The sequence below is a fragment of the Conger conger genome, chromosome 4, assembly GCF_963514075.1.
Source record: "Conger conger chromosome 4, fConCon1.1, whole genome shotgun sequence".
In the NCBI taxonomy this organism is placed as follows: domain Eukaryota; kingdom Metazoa; phylum Chordata; class Actinopteri; order Anguilliformes; family Congridae; genus Conger; species Conger conger.
In genome coordinates this window covers 66,932,054-66,953,946 of record NC_083763.1, presented here as the reverse complement: position 1 = coordinate 66,953,946, position 21,893 = coordinate 66,932,054, and the positions used below count along the sequence as shown (strand labels likewise).

At 42.5% G+C, this 21,893-nt stretch overlaps 1 protein-coding gene across 2 annotated transcripts in view; it reads right to left on the bottom strand.

Annotated features, from left to right (window-relative positions):
* Positions 1–21,472, bottom strand: part of si:ch211-285f17.1 (sickle tail protein) — a 70,147-nt gene extending 48,675 nt beyond the window's left edge. The window contains exons 1-2 of one of the 2 annotated variants that reach the window (XM_061238224.1): positions 21,024–21,472; positions 15,808–16,088 (exon numbers count right to left, since the gene is read on the bottom strand). In XM_061238224.1, coding sequence (XP_061094208.1) covers positions 15,808–16,088; positions 21,024–21,078 — 336 coding nt within the window. In that variant the 5' untranslated portion in view covers positions 21,079–21,472. Of the gene's footprint in view, positions 1–11,201; positions 11,380–15,807; positions 16,089–21,023 lie in introns of those variants that run through there. The other variant, XM_061238226.1, reaches the window with a different exon arrangement.
* Between the last annotated feature and the right edge of the window lie 421 nt (positions 21,473–21,893).

The following is a 21,893-nucleotide window of genomic DNA, read 5'->3' as shown; positions in this document are numbered from 1 at the left end:
GATGCTTAAGTGAAGCTTTGTGTCCTTAATCCTACGCATACTATTTGCAGAGCCAGGCACGAACCATCCTTTCCCAATAGGACACTAGTGAAACTGAGGACTAAATGAACATTTCCATGTAAACAGTGAGTGTGGCCAACAGCTCATCAAAACAAGAAGAACCTTCTTCACACTATCAGACTACAGTCACTTCTTACAGGTGGCCTAGCGAACTTGAAGCCAACACCGTGATTCATGTTGTTTTGCGGTTCTGTTCGCTACGCACAGCACATCAAACTACAGAGGAGAAAAGGGCCGTGCCATTCTAAAGGGCAAATGGGGATCTGTACATAATTTGGCCTGAATGACAGAGTGCCTGCTAGAAGAGACAGTGCTGATTATTTCCATTCAATTACTGTCTTACCCCTCTTTTTACGCTATGCAAATTCAACAGGGAGGCGCTGTGCATGCGTCTACATGCCCTTGGGTTAGATACATCCTGTTATTCTGTATCCGCACATTTAGGCTGAGTTAGTAAAGGAAATCAGCTAAAGTAAATAAGGTCCATATTACAACACCTATGTGCCCTATAACTAATGAATAACAAAATCAATCAATAATCAAAAGCATTTAGCCCATTTGTAATGTGTTTCAGCCGGAGAGAAAAGTAAGGCTGTTTCCCCGAACAGCTTGCAAATGGCCCTATAAATGTGTTATTGGGGCAGTGTTAGTGGTACGCGGGGGAACGCTGCTTTGTTTGGGCGATCCATCACTGTCGCCGAAGCGCTGACCCCCGCAGAGCGTCCACGCTAAGCGAGCTGTTGTGTTTGCGTTCCTCTCGCCCTCCGCGGGAGCAGCACACCGACCGCCTGCGCATACCGCACCCGTTCACATGCACACCTTCGCAGACCTGCGCATACCTCCCTCTGAGCTGACTCAAGTACAGCACCTGCGCAGACCTGCGCAGACCTGCGCATACCACACCCAAACGCACGCACACCTGCGCAGACCTGCGCATACCGCACTCATACGCACGCACACATGCGCAGACCTGCGCATACCTCCCTCTGAGCTGACTCCATCAAGTACAGCACCTGCGCAGACCTGCGCAGACCTGCGCATACCTCCCTCTGAGCTGACTCAAGTACAGCACCTGCGCAGACCTGCGCAGACCTGCGCCTACCGCGCCCATATGCACACACACATGCGGACCTGCATATACCATGCCCGTACGCACACACACACGCAGACCTGTGCATATTGCGCTCGTACGCACACACACCTGCGCAGACACACAGCACCTTGCTCCCTGTCCATGACTCCATGAAGCACAGCACCTGTGCATACCTGCACATACGTGTGCGTGCAGTGCTGCTGTGGAGCTGTCAGGCGGGGGAGGAGAAAGGGAAAGCGCTCCCACCCTGCCGGTGGTTTTCTTGCAGGGCGTTCTCAGAGACGGCTTCAGCTCCCAGCTCCAGCGGTTTCTCCCCCTGCACTCCTCTCCCTGTCCTGACCTGCTTTTAGCCTCCAGGTGAACATGGCATGCAGCCAAACAGCCTCCCCCATCTACACCAGGCCTGCTCTGTGAGTGTACTGAGTCACAACATTCACAGCACCAGCAACCGGCTGGACATATACTCATCTGCAAAGTTATATCCAGAGATTAAAATTAAAGGATTATATTTAGACAAGTAAAATAAATGATATAGACGTGTTTTGTTCAAATCTGAAAGCAAAATAGTGGCGATAATAAAACTATGCTCTGATTTTGGATTTCTACATTTCCAAAGGTTGATTTTGCAATCAAATATCTTCTCTTTTCTATCCAACTATACCATCTGCAGAAACGAGCCTATAGTTGTAAGCTTTTTAAATGGTAAATCATGACACCTTTCTGACCATGATTGGTTTAAACAGAAAGAGCACACACACTGCACCCTCAGTAACTCCATCATGTTATTTGTTCGATTGTGCTTCTGCTGAGGATGGTTAACTTCCCTGCTAGGCCCCAGCCTCAGAACTTTGAAAACCAAAGTTGAACAGCTCCTGGTATTCATTAGCAGACTAACAGTTTGGTTGTTTGCTAGCCTGTTGGATGATGAAAGAGCTGGATTCAGTTGGAGAATAAAATTCTATGGGTGATGAGATGCCTAATCCCTCTTGTGTTGAGATAGTGAAATTAAAATCAAAATCAATTCAAACAAACCTCTCTCGTGGTTTTACGTAACAGTGCATCTAGAAGAACCTCACAGGCTCACTATGAAACTATTGGACGCATGCAAGTAAAAATGAGCATGTCTCTGGTATATCATCTTCAAACAAAAGCTGCAACCATTTTACAAAGGGTCAGAGATTATGCCGTGCCCGTCTCAGCATTATTGTGCGTGGTACTATATCATCGGGAGATGATGTCATATCTTTTTTTAGGGATATTTCTTCCATATCCACGGAGAGGATCGATGGGCTAGACTGGGTTTTGAATAAAACCAGATGCTGGTACTTAAGATGGAAGTGCTTTGTGTGTACGTTTCTGCTTGTGCTTTGAAGTCAACACCTAACCTTTCATCAAGGTGTGCCCCAGACAAGGGGCTGTATGTGAGAACAGGTGGAATTAGGAACACTTTGATCCTGATCAGGGTAAATTCACTAACTGTTTGTGCATTTGTAATTCCGTGTTCCTGCAAAGTACACTACATATTAATATATTCTTCTCCAGAATGACATCATATCAAGCTAATTCAGTCAGCCAGTCAGAGGAAAGATTACTCTCACATTTAAAACAATGACCCAATGATTTAACAGTTTCTCTGTTTTACGGTAACTCCACCATTTAGTCACTGACCATCTACAATCCTTCGGCTTATGAAAACCAGAATCTGACCATTTCAAGGGGTGCAACTGCACTAGAGCAAACTATACTTTTATAACTAAAAGACCATACAGTGCTGACAACCTTAGCCATTAACGGCAGTATACCTTCCACTCACAAGTCTCTCAGAAATAGCACAGCTGAACTAACTGAGAATGCTGCATGGCATTCCTCCACAGCAAATTTCATACTCCGGCCTCAGCCCCTGTGGTGCGATAGTGTTCATCTCCCCAAGAACAGAGCCGGAATGGAGCGTAACACAGACCTTTCACACATTTCTCACTAAAGCATTTACTGTAATAGAGGTTGTGGCAGCCTGATTTCAGCTGGACGCTGGAAAGCGCACAGGCACGTCAGAGCCGTTAGTGCTAATTAGCGAAGTAAGTCATGAGAATACGGGACAATCATAAGCTTGTTGACGGAAAACATGCATGTATTTCCGTGGGAATTTTGTGCGCTCCTCTTTACGTCTTATCTCATGATGATACCTGCTTCTGACCCATCAACGGTTTGCGAGTCTGGGAACAGGTTGTTATGTCTGTCTGCGGGACCTTCACTTCATAATGAGGGTGTTCGACACGGTCCATTCTGGAGTCCGAGTGTGGTGCACTCAACAGCATGTTGTTCACACGTCACTGCAGTCCAGTTGATTGGTAGCACATATACTTACTTACTTACTAACTAATTAGAGACCATACTCAAGACAATTAACCTGTATCTGGTGGACTTATTATATGTTTATTTATCTTAAATTAAGACTCCAGACATTACACAATTGTTGTCTAATGCTCATTATATGAACCTGACAGTAAACAGCAGGCCAAAGACCGAAACTTCTAGATGAAAATGTGACTACCCAGTGCACACATTTAGATAATATGGGTATTTAGAAAAAGTGGAAAACGACCCTATGCATTTTCATAAACATTATTTTGGGACTGAAAATAAATGATTTCCCAGAACCAAAGAGGCTGGATGAGAATAATTTTTCTAAATGCAAAAAATGTAAGTGCATATATCACAAGTATTCCCCTCACCTGTCATCAATAGTTTGTACCACAAAGTAAAATGAAAAATGTTGGCAAGAGAAAAGAAAGCTCAATGGAAACAGTAAAGAATGGCTTCTGTTTCCATCTGCCGGGACTGAAATGATTTTCAGAATAAATTCAAGTTTAAATGAGGTTAAAACATACTTTTGAATATTTCAAGTTCTTTTGAAGGTATGTGTCTAAATATTCAAAATAGTGCAAAAAGAAATGAGCTGTGTATGACAAAACGTCGCTCTGCAATAAAATGACAGAGATGATGTCTCAGCAAAGTGCCTGACAGTTAGAGCATTATTCTATGGGCATGACACCACATACACAACCTAAGGTACGGCTTCCATGTGGAATCACTTCTCATCAGCAGGCAGGCTAACTCCAATTGTGACACAGGAATATATCCATCACGACGTACATCTGCAGATAGTTGCTTTTGGACTACTTAAACTGAAAAATAAGTCTGGTAATACCAGGTATTTTTTTCCCCTCACTTTTTTTCTCCAGGAAGTAAGGTCACAATCAAATCGGCTAACCTTTCTGTCTTACTTCTACACACACGCTCTGTTCAGCTGAAGTCCCGTGACTGACGGCAGGCCTGCGGGATCAGCACCATAGACAGACGACATTCTTTGAGTCACCGGTGCCCTGACACGCCGGGCCCCAGAGGTCATTGGTCCGGAGTCAGCAGCTCAGGACGGGTCTGTTGTTAGTTTAAATGATTGCTACTGAGCCCCTGTCGCCGTCATTAGTGACATCCTAGCAATTCTCAAAGTGCCAATTCACGAGGAGCAGCAAAAGTCATTAAAATCACAGCCCAAAGCCTCAGAGCAGTTTCAGGACCTTGATTAAAAACATATGCCCTGTCTGTCCTCAGATATATGAGTTCCATTGTGTGCTTGCACTTTTCAAATGAAAACAGATTAATAAAACTAGCACTAAATGGCGCTTTATTAAAATCATTTCCTTTTGGTTATTGTTTCAGTAGTTTTTTGGGGTCAGAATTAATTTTCCCAAAAGATCTGTTGGACAAAAGCCTACACAAGGCCTAAAACCCAATGGGAGCACAGCCAAAATCAGTAACAGGACTCATTTTAAACTCAGCAATTTAAGCTATTTTGACTTATAGTAATGCAGAGTAATTATATGTTGTAAAAAGGTACCAGGGCATTCATAAAGACTTCAGAAGACTAAATAGTGAGCTGTGGTGCCCACCTACCCTTTTTACGGCAATACAGCAAAAGCAGCCTATTTATGTTCCACTTGAATCCCAATGCTGGGTAAAAGATCAAAACATAAATTTTTATAGCTCATTACTGATATAAAATAGGAAAAATACATATTTCCCACAGTAGTCTGTCTGCTTATGGGAAAGAACGGCAGAGAAGGGGGCTGCAGCTAGTCTGAAAAAAGTTTATTTTATAGATATCACAAATTGACACTGTGTGTAAACCTGAGCAGGGTGCTGTCACAAGGGGCACAAGGCCAGATATTATATAGGTACCAAATTTCACATACAAACTCAAAAGAGCCTTTAGTTTTGTTTTGTTTTAGCTTACGAAACAAACATATATAATTTCTTAAGAATTGCTTTCAAAATATCAGACTGATTTTCACTTTTACTGAAGTGTTTTGGGAAAAAAAGAACAGCAGATGGTGTCAAAAATTCCTGTGATTGTGCCTGGTTATCTTTCCGACCTTCACAGTATTGAATAACAGTGTATCAAAGCCAATATTCAAGAGGGAATTATGCATGGGAGCAGCCAAATGTTGCAATCCTTAACTAAAAAAAGAAGATGATAAATGACAACCACAGGAACCCCAATGGCTTCAAAACTAAATCCATTGTCTGCAAGAGCATCTCCGTCAAAGCAGCGAAATGCCTTTCAACAGAGTGAACGCTCACCAAAACAATGTGTCTGGCACTGTCTGGATTTCCATCGGGGTAGAAAAGCCCGGAAGAGTGCATGTTTAATTTCCACTTTGTGAACAAGCCTAATATTACTCCAAGCCCCTCTCCTGGATAGAAGCAAAACGGATATATGAGTGAATGTTTGAATGGCTCACTGCACCCCCATCTAATCATTAGCAGATGAATGAGCCATGGCTATCTCATCTTCTTGGTGGAGAGCCAGGTCTTCAAAGTCTTGGCAAGGGAAAGAAATTAAACCACTCTAGTGCAAGGTCTGGGGATCAGAGTGTCTGGATACAGTGAATTACTTAAAGGGTACCCACAGAGTATACAAGTTTCATCTTCAAAGCCTTTACTTCACCTTCTGCTTGGTCTGAGGGCCATAGCGTACTTAATTTAACGGAAAGGACGGCATGGCATTAAATATTTTACTGAGCAATCTCTTACTTAACAAACTGGATATAAACTGCATCAGGTTTTATGGGTACAAGCAAAATTCATGAAAACAAAGCTATATATAACAGAAATTGTAGTATTAGTACAGCTAAATAACTATATAATAACACAGCAAGCAACAGTAATGATAATCATTATAATGATCATGTAAATAATACATATAATTATGCATGCTAAAATATTTTTAGACCACATTTGCAAGGAGAGATGATTAAAAGCAAAATCAAAGGAATGTTGAAAGTGCCTTTTTTAATGACACATTTATAAACACTCTGGTGGGAGGTTTTTACTTCACAGGAAGTAAATGATTAAATAGTGGTGCTGTGGCCGTGCTCCTTTGAGAATGTCCAGATTTCCCCTGCCTTTGTTTTCACACTTGGCCAGGCCCATAAGCCCTGTACAGTGCAGAGAGACGGGCTGCTTCATTAGAGATGGAGCTGAACAGATCATGACCCGCGTCATTCACTCAGCATTGTAACGTGACTCATGTTAGAACTGGTGGTGCGGCAGTGACCCTCAGCTTTAGTGATGTAGGGTCGGAGTACATATTGGAAATTTCTCCACAGTTTTGGACCAATTAGGCAAATCTAGAAAATTCCCAGGAGTTAGGGGAGGCAAGGACTGTCTGGATCAACGGGGGAGCCCGTCGAGAGATGACCGACTAAAAGCTTCCCGTGATGACGTCTGGAACCACTCCTCCAGAACAAACCTGACCAACTGAATTGAAGCAACTCGTTTTAAAAAAAAAACTGTTGCTAAGCAATTGTGTTAGCTTTTAACTTAAATGAACTCTGAACATCTAATCACCTTCAACAGGAAATTAGGAAGAAAAAAGTACTCTGGCCAAATGCTAAACTCCCTCACTGGCACGAGATGAGACAGGACAGCTAACACCTTTGTTTATGCAGTCAGCCCTGACTGTGGCCAAGTTTTGACTCTACCAACAAAAGCAGTGTGGATGGTCTATCCCTCTGCATCCTGCTCTGCCAATCTGGATGAATACTGAAGTCCACTCCTGCTGTTTTTTTAACATTTTTTACACTTTTGTAACTCCGGGAGTGCATGCAGGCCGAACCTGATAAATAACCAAGAGCACAAGGATCACTTCTAAGGAAACACAGGGTTAAGTTTCTTTGAAATCCGTAATAGACAAGAAAACTGAGCCAATAATGTCCTTTTAAGTTCATAACAAAAGCTATGATAATTACGTAGGTCGGAAAAAATTGTTTTCTTTGAAACAGTTGCCCTTGAGTTTAACTTGAAGAGCACCATTTCATCATCTTGTTTCTTAAAATGAATGATAGCCTAATGTATATATATATATTTTTAAACAAGCAATTAAAGACATTGTATACTATGGGGACAGTAGAATAAATTAGCAGTTTAATGTTGACTGTTGAATGTTCCTACATTTCAAATATAATTTCTAAATATTATCCTGGCCTCAGATTGTGTGGCACATGTTAATATATCGTTTTGTAGCTCAGTAAAGGCGTTAATATAAAAGACAACTTCCAATGGAGACTGCTTTCCCAAACCGGTTTAGATATAGTTTGGGACACGGGCCTACAAATCTCAGCAAATCACTGTGCCCATTATGCAAAATATTACAAAGGCAAAAAAAGATCAAACAAAAGAGAATAATTGCAAGCCAGCAAGCAGGAAAAACAGGTTCATGTTGAATACCCTTCAAAAATGAATACAGAAAACTATGTACTTTCAACTGGGCTACACCTCAAATGTGCAGCTGAGAAAACATCTTCAAATTGCATGTGATTTTAGACCCTTCACACTGCTCCTGTATTATATCCAAGTACGTTTTTAATGATAAAATAAGCTAATTCAATGAAACTAAAATGTGCCTGTTTTGGATCAAGCTCCTGTTCTACCTGGCATGTTTAACCTTCTTCGCAAAAAGGTTAAGGAGAACATTTTATTGTTCCTAACATGGCATATTCAGGTCCTTCCACACCTGCCTGGGCTCTTCCTCTGGTGGTCAGCCATCAGTACGAGACAGACACAGAACCCAGCGTACGTTCCACTGCACAGAACATGAATGCACATCACCAGATCATCACAGGAAGTGGCCTCGTGCTCTGCCAGATTAGTGCGGTTCACTACTCTCGTAAGCAGACACTTCTGGGTCAGTGAAAGTACAATGTGGGGAGGGGTGTGTGCGTGGAAATTCTGTTCTGAGCGTTTGGGTTATACCTTCTACTTCGACACTCTCAAGAATTGAGATCTTTACGTTACTTTACTTAAGCCGATATCAACTGCAACACATATCACCCTGACACAAACATAAATTAGAAAAAGGGAAAAAATCGTGCTGAAATGCAAGTAATTATCGGATATAAGCATGAGACTGCAGGACCGCCATCAGGCTAGCAGCTACAAGTCGACTCAAGCCAGCACAGACCTCTCTGCTTTACATGGCTCCAAACAGGTTTTGACAAGAATGATGTAAAGCAGAGGAATTGAACAATTTTTGGATTAAACAAATCAATGATAATTGAAAGGGCAGACGAGTGCTAGGCAGTGCTAGGCACTGAGGTATCTAGCTGTGTTTCCCCAAGTGGCCATGAAATGCAAATATTAGAGGCTACATAAAGTCACACCTATAACCCTATCAGACCTTTTTTAATTTGTCCTCACTAAACAATGATACATGCTAATGTTAAACTGTGAATTTGCTACAAGCAAATATACACGAAAGCCTTAATACTTACAGAAAGCAATACTCAAAATGACAAGTAACATGTCAAATCTATGACGTCAAAAATACATAATCTTAAGATCCTGCTCAGTCACTCTCAATCACACAGAAACAAACCCGGCAAAGTGAAATAAGTAAATAAGGGGAAATATCAATGTCCAGGCAAAAATATTTGAAGTAATCCCAGCCTTATTTGTCCGACTGGTGTGTTTTTAGAAGAGAGAAGATTTAGGAAATTCCGTGTGTATGTGTTATAAGCGTCAGCGTTCTTTGAGCCAAATCAATGATACAGTAAATGCCTGTACTCGCAAAACAAAGGCTAAACAAACGGCACGCTCTAAGCAATCAATCAGAGCAACGATCTAGTGATCGAGTCTGACGTATTATTCTAGCGCAGCGCCTCGAGGAGCTGTACGGAAATCCAGCTCCAGCGGCAAGCAGAGAAGGCCAGGAAAACCCGGCGGGCGCACATCTATGTGGAGTGGATCCACGGCTCTGATATTTCAGACGCTTATCTGGACAAACACATCTTCGAGGCCACAGCTTAGGGCAAGGGACCAGCAAATGGTAGACCCCCACCCCCATCAAACACAGCTAGAGAGCAGGGGAGGAGAGCAGTGGGGGGAACAGAAGTCATCCGACCACTGCAAGGAATGAAGCAGCAGGGTAACGCTAAACCTGCATCTTAAACCAGCTATTGGATAATCGGTAATCATGGTGAAGAATTGCATGGCGACACAATATGGTGTCTGTTATTGGACACACTCGGACATTATTTATTGCACGCGTTTTTTGGTTGGGATAGCGTCTATGGGGGCTGTACTTCAACTTATATATAAAAAAACAAGTTGTCACTATTTAACACCGAGTCCAATACAAATACAAAACACCACGTCCACATACAAGACACCTCTCCGAGCCAAAAAAGCGGATCAGCTGCATTATTTGTTAAATCACGAGAATTAAAACTAATTTGCTACTGTCATAAACACCATTTAGAGTTAGATTCATTATACTAGCAGGCTTCCGCAGAACTAAATCCGCACAGTTGTATACCCATGTTGTATTCGCACTCAGAAAATTACATGCAATTACGCTGGTATCGCAACAAATCCTTGTCTGCAGCATTCGCAATTAGTTTCACTAGTCACAAATTCAACAGGACTGCAGGGGGTCACACACCAATTAAATACGTTTATTTATAGTGCATTTATCTGAAGATGGAAAAAGAATAAGCAATTACTTATCCCAAAAATGTGTGACATTAGCATTTTCTCAGTCATATTCACAATAATCAGAATAATGTATGAACATTCACATCACAGTCAATTTATTAAGAGACTTAAAGGGGCATCCGATGGCAGTAAAAATAACGCTATCAACTGATTTTGTATTTGCATAGGCATACACACGATTACGCTTGGTGGCATTCCAAAATGTTATATTGTAAAGCATATCAATTAAATGATATCAGTAGTCGATATCAACGTTGGCGTGGCTTGAAGTTATCCACCCTCCGCACCACAGCCCGAAACACAGCACAATCACATACGCACAGCTCGGCGTAAAACAGTAAGCATGTTATACTTTCATAAGCTACATAATCTGCGGATTTGAAAATTAAAATATTCTAAATGCATTAATTTTATGAACTACATACACCTCAAAATGATTTCTTACTGGACTTGTAAACGGCATAAATACACAGTTTAGCCTATTATTTTCAGGTAAGTTCGCCCAGGCGTCGTTTTCGACTCATTTATTTATTCTGCTGAATACATTTTGCCGAATACTGTACACTTGTAATGAAACAATGCTACTATAGCTGACCACTACACAGACTCGAGACAATACAAGTTTATGAACATCGCGCTACATTGCGGGGAATTGAAACGCTGCTTTGTTCAACTTGAGCGCCACCTTTTCTAGGATGTCTGCCGCGAGCACCTTGGCGAAAACTTCCGACCCCATTATTACCCCATACTTTTGCTGACTCTAGCACCTCTGTCCTCCAGACGAGCGAATGCAATTTTGAGTTTTTCTCCTCTCGTTTCGATATGCAAGTGTACATTCCCCCCACGTATAATAGACGGGGAGTCTACAAGCCAACTTTGGAACTTCAATATTTAATCACTAAAAGTTAAACTAATGACTAGATAAGACGTGAATGACATTATTCAGCTGCTGGTAATGCATCATCGCAATATTTGAAAATTGGATGCACTATACCTGATTCCAAAGTCCAGCAGATATCGACTCGTTATCTGTGCTGAAACCTCTACAATATTATAATTTGTTGTATTCCAGAAGAAAGCCCCGTTGTGAAATGAGCGCGCTCCATGCCTTTGCTGAATTTGCCGTTTCCCGACTTGTGAGACTGGCACACGAGCATTAGCATACAGCTCACAGGCACTTGGCTCACTAACACCAGCAGGCATAGACATGTAAAATGAGCTGAGCTCCACCAGCGGTGACATCACGAAATCTCCATGGTAACTTAAACTCCACCTAGCTTCCTGAGTGCCGACCTTACCTGTCAGACTCGCAGCGCAAGTAAGCATTTCAATCCTATATACTTTACTCTCTTGTATATGTACGAAACATATACACTGTAAATACTTGACAAATAAATAACGGCTGATTTAGGAGCTGGAGCAAATGCTGCAATACAGTTCTATTTCTTTAATCAACTTTCATGAAATTGGACATCAGACGCACAGAAGCAAATACTGCATAAGTATTGTTCCTAAAACTACAAGTATCTGGTGACCATAAATATAAGTACTATAGCACTGCATATAGTTTTAAATTGGTTGTTCATCGTAATCATTTCTGTTCATATATTTCAAATGTGATCCTCACCAGTTTGACATACACATCAGATGCCGAAGTACAGTACGACAGGGCAGCTTACCTTCCTTAGACTCTAACATATTGCATTTCAGCAGTTCTGTACCAATAAATGAAACTCCTGACATTTATACACCTTGCTTTTTCAGATCAGCATTTCAGCATGCACAAAGATATCTTTTTTTGTCCTTTTACACAGATGTCTTTTTTGTCCTTTTACCAGGCAAGAAACCACGATCCAATGTGACACATTTCTCACATTCACTTTAATCTGAATGAATATGCACCATCAATCTGTCTGTAACTTCTAAGATAAAAGATTTTACAATATCAACCAGACAGATCTCATTCAGATGTTCAAAGTGTGTTTTAGTTCAGGGATAGGGATAACTTCCCTATTTTTAACTTTTCAAACTAACAGTGCCAAACTTGTGACAACAAACACATTCAGCAGCACATTTAAGAACACAATAATTCACATGAAACCAAAAGACAGTAAGGATGACAATACATTACTATACAATACCAACAGACTACAGGCCCCTTTAAGCTTTGATATATGTAATCCAGTATACCTAATCTTTCTATAAAAATACTGACAGGGATATTTAATGACCACTGAAGAGTTTCTCCTCCTCTATCTATAAAATGATTGTGCCAAGATTAGCCTACTGCTGACTAAACAGCCAATCAGAGCTGAGTCATGCTTCATCATTCCAGGAGCTGAGCGAAGCAGTGGCATTCTGCTTCATTACATGGTCCTGTGGGGGTTCAGCCAGCAGGAACGGGTCAGCGGGGAACCAAGGGCCTAATCGGGTAGGTTAAGTGGCAGGCCATAGTGCACTGGACTGGACTGGATGATGGGATGGGACTCCGAGGTTAAAAGAAATCGGCACAGCACTCAAAGGGTGGACAGGTCTCACTACTGAATATTCTACTGTGCCACACAGAGGCTTTTGTGATGCAGATGAAGGTAAATTCCAAGTAAATGACATCAGAAATACAGCGTGTCTGCAGCAATTCATTGTCTGTCAGTTATTATCTAAATTTGAAATTAAGGGAAGATTCTTAACCGCTTATGTTCAAACCATTATAACAAATAATATACTGCACATCAACTGGAAGAAATGTGATTAAATATAATAATTTAAATTACATTTTCTTGAAATATCATTACACTGTATTAAATCTGCCATCTTGATAAGAGGCTAATTTAATTTTTAATATACGCTATTGCACTCAGCAATCAAAATAATTAAAGCACAATATTTAAAAAAGAGCAATATTGAGTAAACTTAATTGTTCATTTTATAATGAATTTAACATCCAGGAAAAGTAGCCTACTAATCAGTTTTGATATTAGATGTCATTCAACATTTTGTGACTTCCATCCAGTCCATGTTGCAATGGCAGGAGAGCATTGACCTCTGCAGGGTAGTTACTTAATTATGAAATGGAAAATGAGCCAGGAGTAGGTTGCAGTGGTAGTTTTAGTTTTTCTGAAATGCTTCCAGAGATAGAGCATACAGCTGTGCACACAGTGTATCACCCAGGGTGCGTTAAATAGGCCTTGCAACAGCAGCGCACAGTGATTTGCATTGTAGGCTGGCTCTAATGTGTACACACAAGGTCCCAACAGAGATGTGGGCCGTCACGCTTACACCCCACCCCCTCCTTCCCTCGAGAGAGACTCCATTTTGGCCACCCTTTGTTCTCGTTGACCCGTCCGAGCGCAAACTGAGAAGCAGGTGAGAATCCAACCCTCAACCGAGGTTTTCCAACTTTACCCTCCCTGCCCCCGGGAGGCTGCGGTCCCACCCGCATTCCTCAAAGCCATGTCAGAGTTACCATGTACAAAACAGACCGGCACATTCTCCACGAGTGTGCAAGAGCAACTCAGCAAATTAAAACACTGTGTTACCGTGAACTGATTAGTCAGAGAACCAGGGATATGCAATATGGGAAACCTCAAATGCTCATTTAAACTGCATTAAAAGCACGATTTAACGAGAGTGTATGGCAACTCAGAACCTAGGAAACAGGACTATTTTCCCCCCAGTAATCAGTATATCAATACACACAGTCTCACCTGTAAACGGTAAAAACAAACAAAAAGCAAGTTAAACAGGAACACAGAAGACTGGGTATTTGAAAAAAGTGACAGTAATGCAAATAACCACACATTACAACAGTGGTATGCGGAAGGGCATCTCTGAACACACAACCTCTTAAGTGAAGAGTACAGCAGCAGAAGTCGAAAAAATATGTCTAAAAAATAATACCATACCAATAATACAATATACCATCTAACATATTACAGAAAAGGCAAAGAGAAGGCAGTTCTTTTAGGCAGTGGGAAGGTTCGACCTGTCTGTAGGTTTAACTGTCTGTAGGGTGTTGAGCCATCAGTCACTCTGTATTGTGAAAAGACACGGGGGGCCTTATGTTTGACAATGGGGTCAAACTATTTTGCGAAAAAACTTGCGAATGTCCTACACTCCTGCCATTGAATGGAATTAGCATTTTAAATAGCTCACTTTTTAATGTCTTAAGTGTGTCCCTGGTGGTATGGCAAGCTAACTATCCTGCAAATAGCCCACTATATGAATTGCAGCAGAGCTCCATGAAAAAACTGCTTCATAGGATAAACCTAAAATTTCTACTTCAATTTGTTACACCTACATTTCTTAGGTTTTAATTCAGTTAAATTAAGAAAACCTAAAATAAATATAGCTGTAGCAAATTGAAGTAAACATTTTAGGTTTATCCAATGAAGCATAGTTTCCAGTGTATTAAGGAAACAGACATGAGCTTTGTGGCGCTACAGCAATGTTTTGGGTCCTACAGTACGTAAACAGAGACAGTTCTCAAAAGAGTGAGAACAACCATTTATATGCAAAAGTTAAGGTAAAGTGTGAACCAATATGTTGCCAAGACTTTTACCCTGAAGACAGGTTGTTTAAACTGACAAACGGTGAACCCTTTGGGAGATCAGGCTTGGTCGTTCCACATTATTTTCCCTTTTATTTTGTTGGTTCCTGTAAAGCATCTTCATGACTGTGTCTCCGTAAAAGGGGCTATTCAAATTGACCTGACTTGAAACTTAATTCAGTTTAATTGAGCAGTTAATTGATCAACATTCCGCTGCACAGAGAGATTTATCGTATATGAAATATATGTGATCTTGAAAAGCTCACCATTAAACAACAAAGCAATTCATTTAACTTTCTCTTTCAGTAATTCATTTTAGTCCCTATGTTTTATCGCACACAGTTTAGACTATTTAATGTTTCACAAAATAAACATAGTCGTTGCTATGCATTGCTAATGGGCACGCTACAGCTTACTTCCAGATAAGCACTACCTGTTCAGACTTTTACTCTTTCTTCCATTGGTCATCCGCTCCTCCCTGAATTATTTTAATGGATATCCTAGTTTAATTATTTAATTATTACAATTTTCACTCACATTTAGGAGCTTCTCAATGACTTCTGCCAGCTGAAAACTCCCATGTCACACAGCTGAGTCAGTGAAATGAATCCTCTCCTGCCGTTAATTGATGACACGCAAGTTTTATAATGTAGTAAAAAATTATGTCTCCAGTCTTATTTTAAGGGAATTTTATCGGCCGTGTGCACAAGATTTACGACTTGTGCCAACTTTTGGAAAGGTCTGTAACCAGAAAACCAGCATTGATCTGAAAGAACGGGCAGATGTGGCTATTTAAGCGGCCTTGACATGGCCTAGTTCCAGGCCAACCCAGAAAAGGCAGTCTGGGGCTTGAGGGAAGAGAGGAGCAGCTATTCCTGATGTAACTCATACTTTTCCATTCATTTATGCAGGACTCCGCTCCATGTCATGAAAAGTCAGCAAAAACTCCAGGTGCACTACTTTCAGCCATTACTGGAGTTACTTCCCAGACCGGTAACCAGGTACACCGAGCGCTAAAGGGGCCTTTTCGTGACAATGCGGAGAGCGGACCGACCTGTTCCCTGAGCCTCTCCTGGTGGCCCATGATGGCGGACGCGTGGTGTGGGTACTTCTGCTTCAGGTGCTCCAGGAAAGCCTCGCGCTTCTTGTCCATGTCGGAGGGCTGCATGGCCAGGATCTCTTTGGAGCTGCGGGGCCCCCCTACAGTGTGCCTCCGGGGGACGCTGCGGCAGGACCTGGGGTCCGGGCGACCGCTCCCGTTCGCAGTGCTCTGCTTCCGGCTGAGGTGCTCCGCATCCTCCAGGGAGGTCACCCGCAGGTTGCCTTTCCCCGGCTCTGGAAGACAGGAACACAGAACTGTCAGATCACCTCTGAAAGGAAAAAAATCTCCAGGGTTGCAATATTCACATGCTACACGCGATTATTTTTTTATTTAACTTGTTTACTTGGCTGACACTCACATCCAGAATGACCTGCCTTTGCACAATACCCGCGTCTCATGTCCAGGGAGAGACAAGAACAAGGGCAGAGGCCTACCACGGCAAATAAAACATCACAGATAAAGTGTCAAACTGAAAAATAGGTACAAGATTTAAGTTTACCTGTTTTTACAATGGAGCAAACTCTTACAAATGGTCAGAAAAGCAACAATAACTTATTCGGAGGCACACAGGGACTAGCAATGATTTACAACTGGAGCACATCCTTCCATTAATCATGCCCTTAGCAGCTCTTCAGTGCAGGGAAATATGAGTTTCTGGCACACTTCAGGGTCTATCGTCGAACGTAAACGCGTCCACCTGAGATAAACCCTGAACGGTGACAGCCCTTGACAGGGGGATTGGCCTGCGCAGAATCACAGCTGCCCACATTACTGCATCCTTTACACAGGGTCCTTCTATACTTTGTCTCATGAGCTGGCTGGCACCCAGAAGGTTGGTGGTTCAAGCCCCACACATGGCAAGATCCCTACAGCAGTTGGGCCCTTGAGCAAGGCCCTTAAACGCACATTGCTGCAGTGGGGATTTGCTGCAGTGGGGATTTTCCCCTGCTTAGTCAGTAAATCACTTTGGATAAAAGCATCTACTAAATAACAAATTATTGTATTATTATCTGTGGAAGAAGACGTTTGAGTCCGGCCGGTCCACATAGCGAGTGAAAAACTGCGCTGCACTGGGGGATTTGGGGGCAGGAGCAGGAGGGATTAGGGGAGCAGGAGCAGGAGGGATTAGGGGGCAGGAGGGATTAGGGGAGCAGGAGATGCAGGACAGGAGTCGACAGCGTGTGAGACTCTCAGACCGCCGGAGCTGGGGGGTGTTGTTTTGGGCTGAACTCCACTGGTGGTTTCCTACCCTCATTACTCTCCCTAACCTTTAATTACTCTCTCTACCCGAGCGCCACAGTAAAAACATGAAACGGACAAGCTGCAGCTGTTCCACTCACTTACAGGAGAGGCACAGATGGACCCGAGATGCCAAATAAATGAACAAGTACGTACATTAGCATATTCGAGGAGATATATTAATAAATGTTTTAACATAGAATGGCCTGATTTAAATGTTTAACTCTCAGGCTGTTGCACTGAACAAAAAGACGTGTATTGAAAAAAGACCACTATTCTCACATTTCTTTAGATTTTCTTTAAAATATGAAAATGTTTGAAAATGAGACGTGGCATATCATACCATTTATTTGTATTAGCATGCATAGATTATTCAGTCAAGAAACATCTACAACTTTCAAACCAGTAAGCATTCTTTCCTCCTTTTGAAATATTTCTCACAAAATGATTGAAAAACAATTCTGTCAAAGCACATTTAATTTTTGAACATGTCTTACTTAGGTATTCATGAAGTACACCATCTAATATTTAGCAAAGATAATTTCACAAAAAACAACAAGCAGTATTCTGTACTCTTGTCTGTTATTATTATGATCATTTGGCAGAGGACCGTACTCAACGGGTTTTTGTGATATGCAAATACTTGGAGAGTGATTTAGCGAGAAACCCTGATTTAATGTGACAGATATGGTTATCTTATTCATAAAATGGTGAAAACTGAGACCCACAGCAGCTGTTCCTTCTCCCAACTTAGAGAACTTGGAACAGATTCAGTAGCTGTCTGTGATACAGCGTTATCCAAAAGTTTGCTTCTGCAAAGGTCTAAGTTCACCAGTTAAAATAATATCTACTTAAGAAAATGTTGCAGAAGCTGTCAAATTTATATGAAAACAAAAGTGCAGTTTTTTCATCAGCAGGTAAAGATGTGGCAATAACTTCTTAATTGAACCAATATCAACTAGCACAGCAATATACTCAGAAGGGATCGCCCAGTCTCATAAATTATTGGCTCAAATTCAACAATTAGTTCCAGAATAACAAAGACCAAGTCCTTTTAATGAACATCGGTGTGCATTACATGCAAGACCAAACCATGTGATTCAAAATGCATTAAATTTCACTGATACATGGAACATAATTATGATATTTTGCATGTGCATCTCTCAGGGATTGCCAGAGGAATCCATTACAGTATGTTTAAAACATCTGTTCAGTAAGATATGGAATCATAGGTATGTGTGTGTGTGTGCCTGTGTGTGTATGTGGGTGTGTGCACGTGAATGTGTATTTGTGCATGCGTGTGTCTGTCAGTGTCTGTGTATGTACAACCCACATAAGTGTATGCATTTCAAAAACACTTGAGAGCACAGTATATTAATAAATGATTTAGGTTGATTTGTAAAAGGTGACATACGCCTACAGGGAATGCACTGAAGTCACAGGGGTGCAGGAAGGAGAATGCGCAGCTGAATTAGCCACAGTCCATGAGAAATGCGAGGTGCCGCTCCTACCCCCAGTGCCTCCAGCCCTCGACAGATTGATCACCCCTTTGCAGCTCTGACCGCGGACCATGTTTCATTTGAGACTGATCCGGACCCCTTTATGGCAGATGCACTCCTGCACACAGGGGACTGCGGCGCTCCGACGGGGAGCCATTCCGGCTCAAAGAGTACCCCTGGCGGGCGGTGAGAGTGACAGGCACGGTGAGGGGAGAGGCCTGAGGGGAACTGCTGCTGACACAGCCGTTTGCTCCCTGCAGCAAGCGTCCGGAGCTGAGTGGAGCTGGGGGGGGGGGGCGTGCTGTGGGGGGCGCGCCGGGGCGTGAAATCACCGATCAGGACTGCACACTCATCCACTGCGCCTGCGTTTTTTTTGTTTTTGTTTGTTTTTTTTGTTCCGCTCAGAAACGGGAAAACCTGAAATGGCCGTGTTCCAAAGGTGGGTAGAAGTTTAAAACACAGGTGTGGCTACTGGAGAAGCGAGCATTCACTCACTATCTGTCTATCTATCTATCTATCTATCTACCCATCTATCCATTCATCTATCTATTTATACACTCAGTGAGCACTTTATTAGGTATTTATTAGGTACTTTATTAGGACTTATTTTTCTTATCTTCTGTTGCTGCCGCCTATCCACTTAGAGGTTTGATACATTGTGTGTTCAGAGGTGCTCTTCTGCATACCACTGTTGTAATGCATGATTATTGAAAATCATAGGAGATCAGCAGTTTCTGAGATATTCAAACCACCCTGTCTGGCACCAACAATCATTCCATGGTCAAAGTCACTGAGAGCATATTTCTTCCCCATTCTGACATTTGGTCTGAAAAACAGCTGAACCACTTGACCACGTCAGCATGCTTTTATGCATTTAGTTGCTGCCACATGACTGGCTGATTAAATATTGGCATTAACGAGCTGGTGTACAGGTCTACCTAATAAAGTGATCACTGAGTGCATGTGTGTCTGTGTGTGCGAGCACATATGTGTGTGTACTTCTGTGTGTGTGTTTACATAGGCTTATGAAAAGAAAAGGTTGTGGAGACATGGAATTCCAACAGGTATGTCTGTGTAAGAGCCATCGTCTGGGACCAGACTAAATTAACGCAGACATGAGGTCTTACTCACAGACAGCCGATAACAGCTGATAACAACCAAGAGATAAGAATACAATCTGGTAAAAGAAAAATGTACAATTTGGAACAAAGTCTTTTGCTCTACCGGAAAGCATAGGAGTGAAACAATGCACTGTACAGTATAATAGGAATTGCTTTTAGAGGAGCTCAATTAATTTAATCAGAGAAAATAAAAACACATATAATAGTACGTAACAGAAAGAAACGTGGCCATGCACTTACAAGTATTGAAGCTATTTAATTAAATGGACCCCTATTCATTACACTGGGATGTAACTCTGTGGCTTTTGTTTCCCTTGATGAAGGAATTGTGCGCTATGTTGGACTGCGTGTGAATCATTAAGGGCTATCCAGCGCACTTGTTTGCAAAGAATATTTGACTGTGGGAAACGATAATGGCTGTGATTAAAACGCCATTACGTGAGCTGTCGGCTCTGCTTGGACTGCCTCATTAATCTGCGTGGGGCAGAGACGGCTAGTGTTACAGACAGAGATTTAAAGAACTTCCTTCAAGGATTTCACAAGAGCGCATGGCTTTCTAAATATACATAGTGGACCATATATCACTTTCATCTGCACACGTTTGTACCTGCTGATAACATGTTGCGTAAAGCTAAATGATTTATAGAATCCTTTAATTGAGGCAAATACACTCAGAAATACCTGGTGTAGGGTGCAAATGAACATGCATCCTATCAACACAATTTCTGGTTTCTGTGATTCTGCTTCAGAGTCATGTTCTCCTTGTTCATAAGTGCCCTTCCTTTAAAACCTCAAGGGGGTTACGCCATGTGGTTCTCCCCATCATTCGACAGGTGACACCGCTCTGTATGTGAAAGCAACATTGAAGCTGGCAGCAGGCCTATGTCTACACCCAGGATCCCACCTGGCTTTCTTTGCAGCAAGGTATGCTTTGCTGCCTCACTAGCCCTATACAAATACTACAGATTTAAGGCTCTCTGAACGGAGCTGTTAAAGAAATATGTAGGCTATGTTTCGTCTACCTTGGTGCACCTTCTGAGTGGTCTGGAAGCGTTGGTGTGATATGAGCACACTGAACAACATTCCCTGGCTCAGTGGGACAGGACGTCAGACACATAATTTGGCCTATTTTTAACAGACGGGCTCGTCGTTCTGTCACCGAGAATAACGCATCCACAGCACACAAACGCAGGGTGGCTACAGCCACGTTACAGCTTGACATCCTGCCACTGAGCACAACAAGGCATCGCAACGACAGCACGAGCGCCCAGGCCCTCTCTTCCGACAGCCTGACGACAAAGTCGCTTACCTTTCGCAGGACTGCCGGGTGGCAAACATTTACTTTCCTCGCTCCCTCCCTCCATTTTATTTCACCTTCCCCGGAGCGGCTGCAGAGGGAAGGTGTAAAGAGAGAGTCCGAGCCTGTGGACGGTGGGGCACAAACTCAGAACTGCCCAAATGCTGCTGACGACGAAAAAAAAAAAACCCCAAACAGCCTGGCCGTGGCAGGCACAGTCCACGGGGGATTCGAAGAGACAGCCACGCTGCTGGAAGACGCTACATGGAGCTCCACCAGGCCAGGACACTGGAGCTACTCTGGGACCGTCTTTCACAGGCTGGCTAAAAGGATCCCGTGACGCTCTGCTTAGCAAAGGCGTCCAACAGGTGCCAGAGCCTCGCAAGACTCGTCAGTCTGGTCGAATCGCTCCCACCCCCCCCACCCGATACCCGCTAAGCCTGTCTCTGATTTTAACTTCCGGGCAGCCCACTGCAGACAGGCATGTGGACATCTCTGAGTTATTTTTATTATTTTGAATGCTTGCTGTCACACTGCCGACATGTGACAAGTGTGTATCTTGCAGTTGGGCTGAGAGCCTAAACTTGTTTTCTCATAGGCGGCAAAGTCAATTTGAATGCACCAAGAGTACTGGCTTCCAGAGGCCAGCAGGGCCTCACTCAACACCTGGAAGTTACAGCCCATTCTGGCTCCTTTGGGATGTGGACATATGGTTTTGGAAATAGATCATAGATCATTTAGCTGTGTGTCATTCAAAACAATGTTCATGGCTTTCTTAGCATACTGAGTATTTTTCACACAACAAGTTGGATGAAGCTAGTGTACAGAAAGTCAATGGGCAGTCCTGGCTGAATAACACATGATTTCACTTCTAAACAAGCA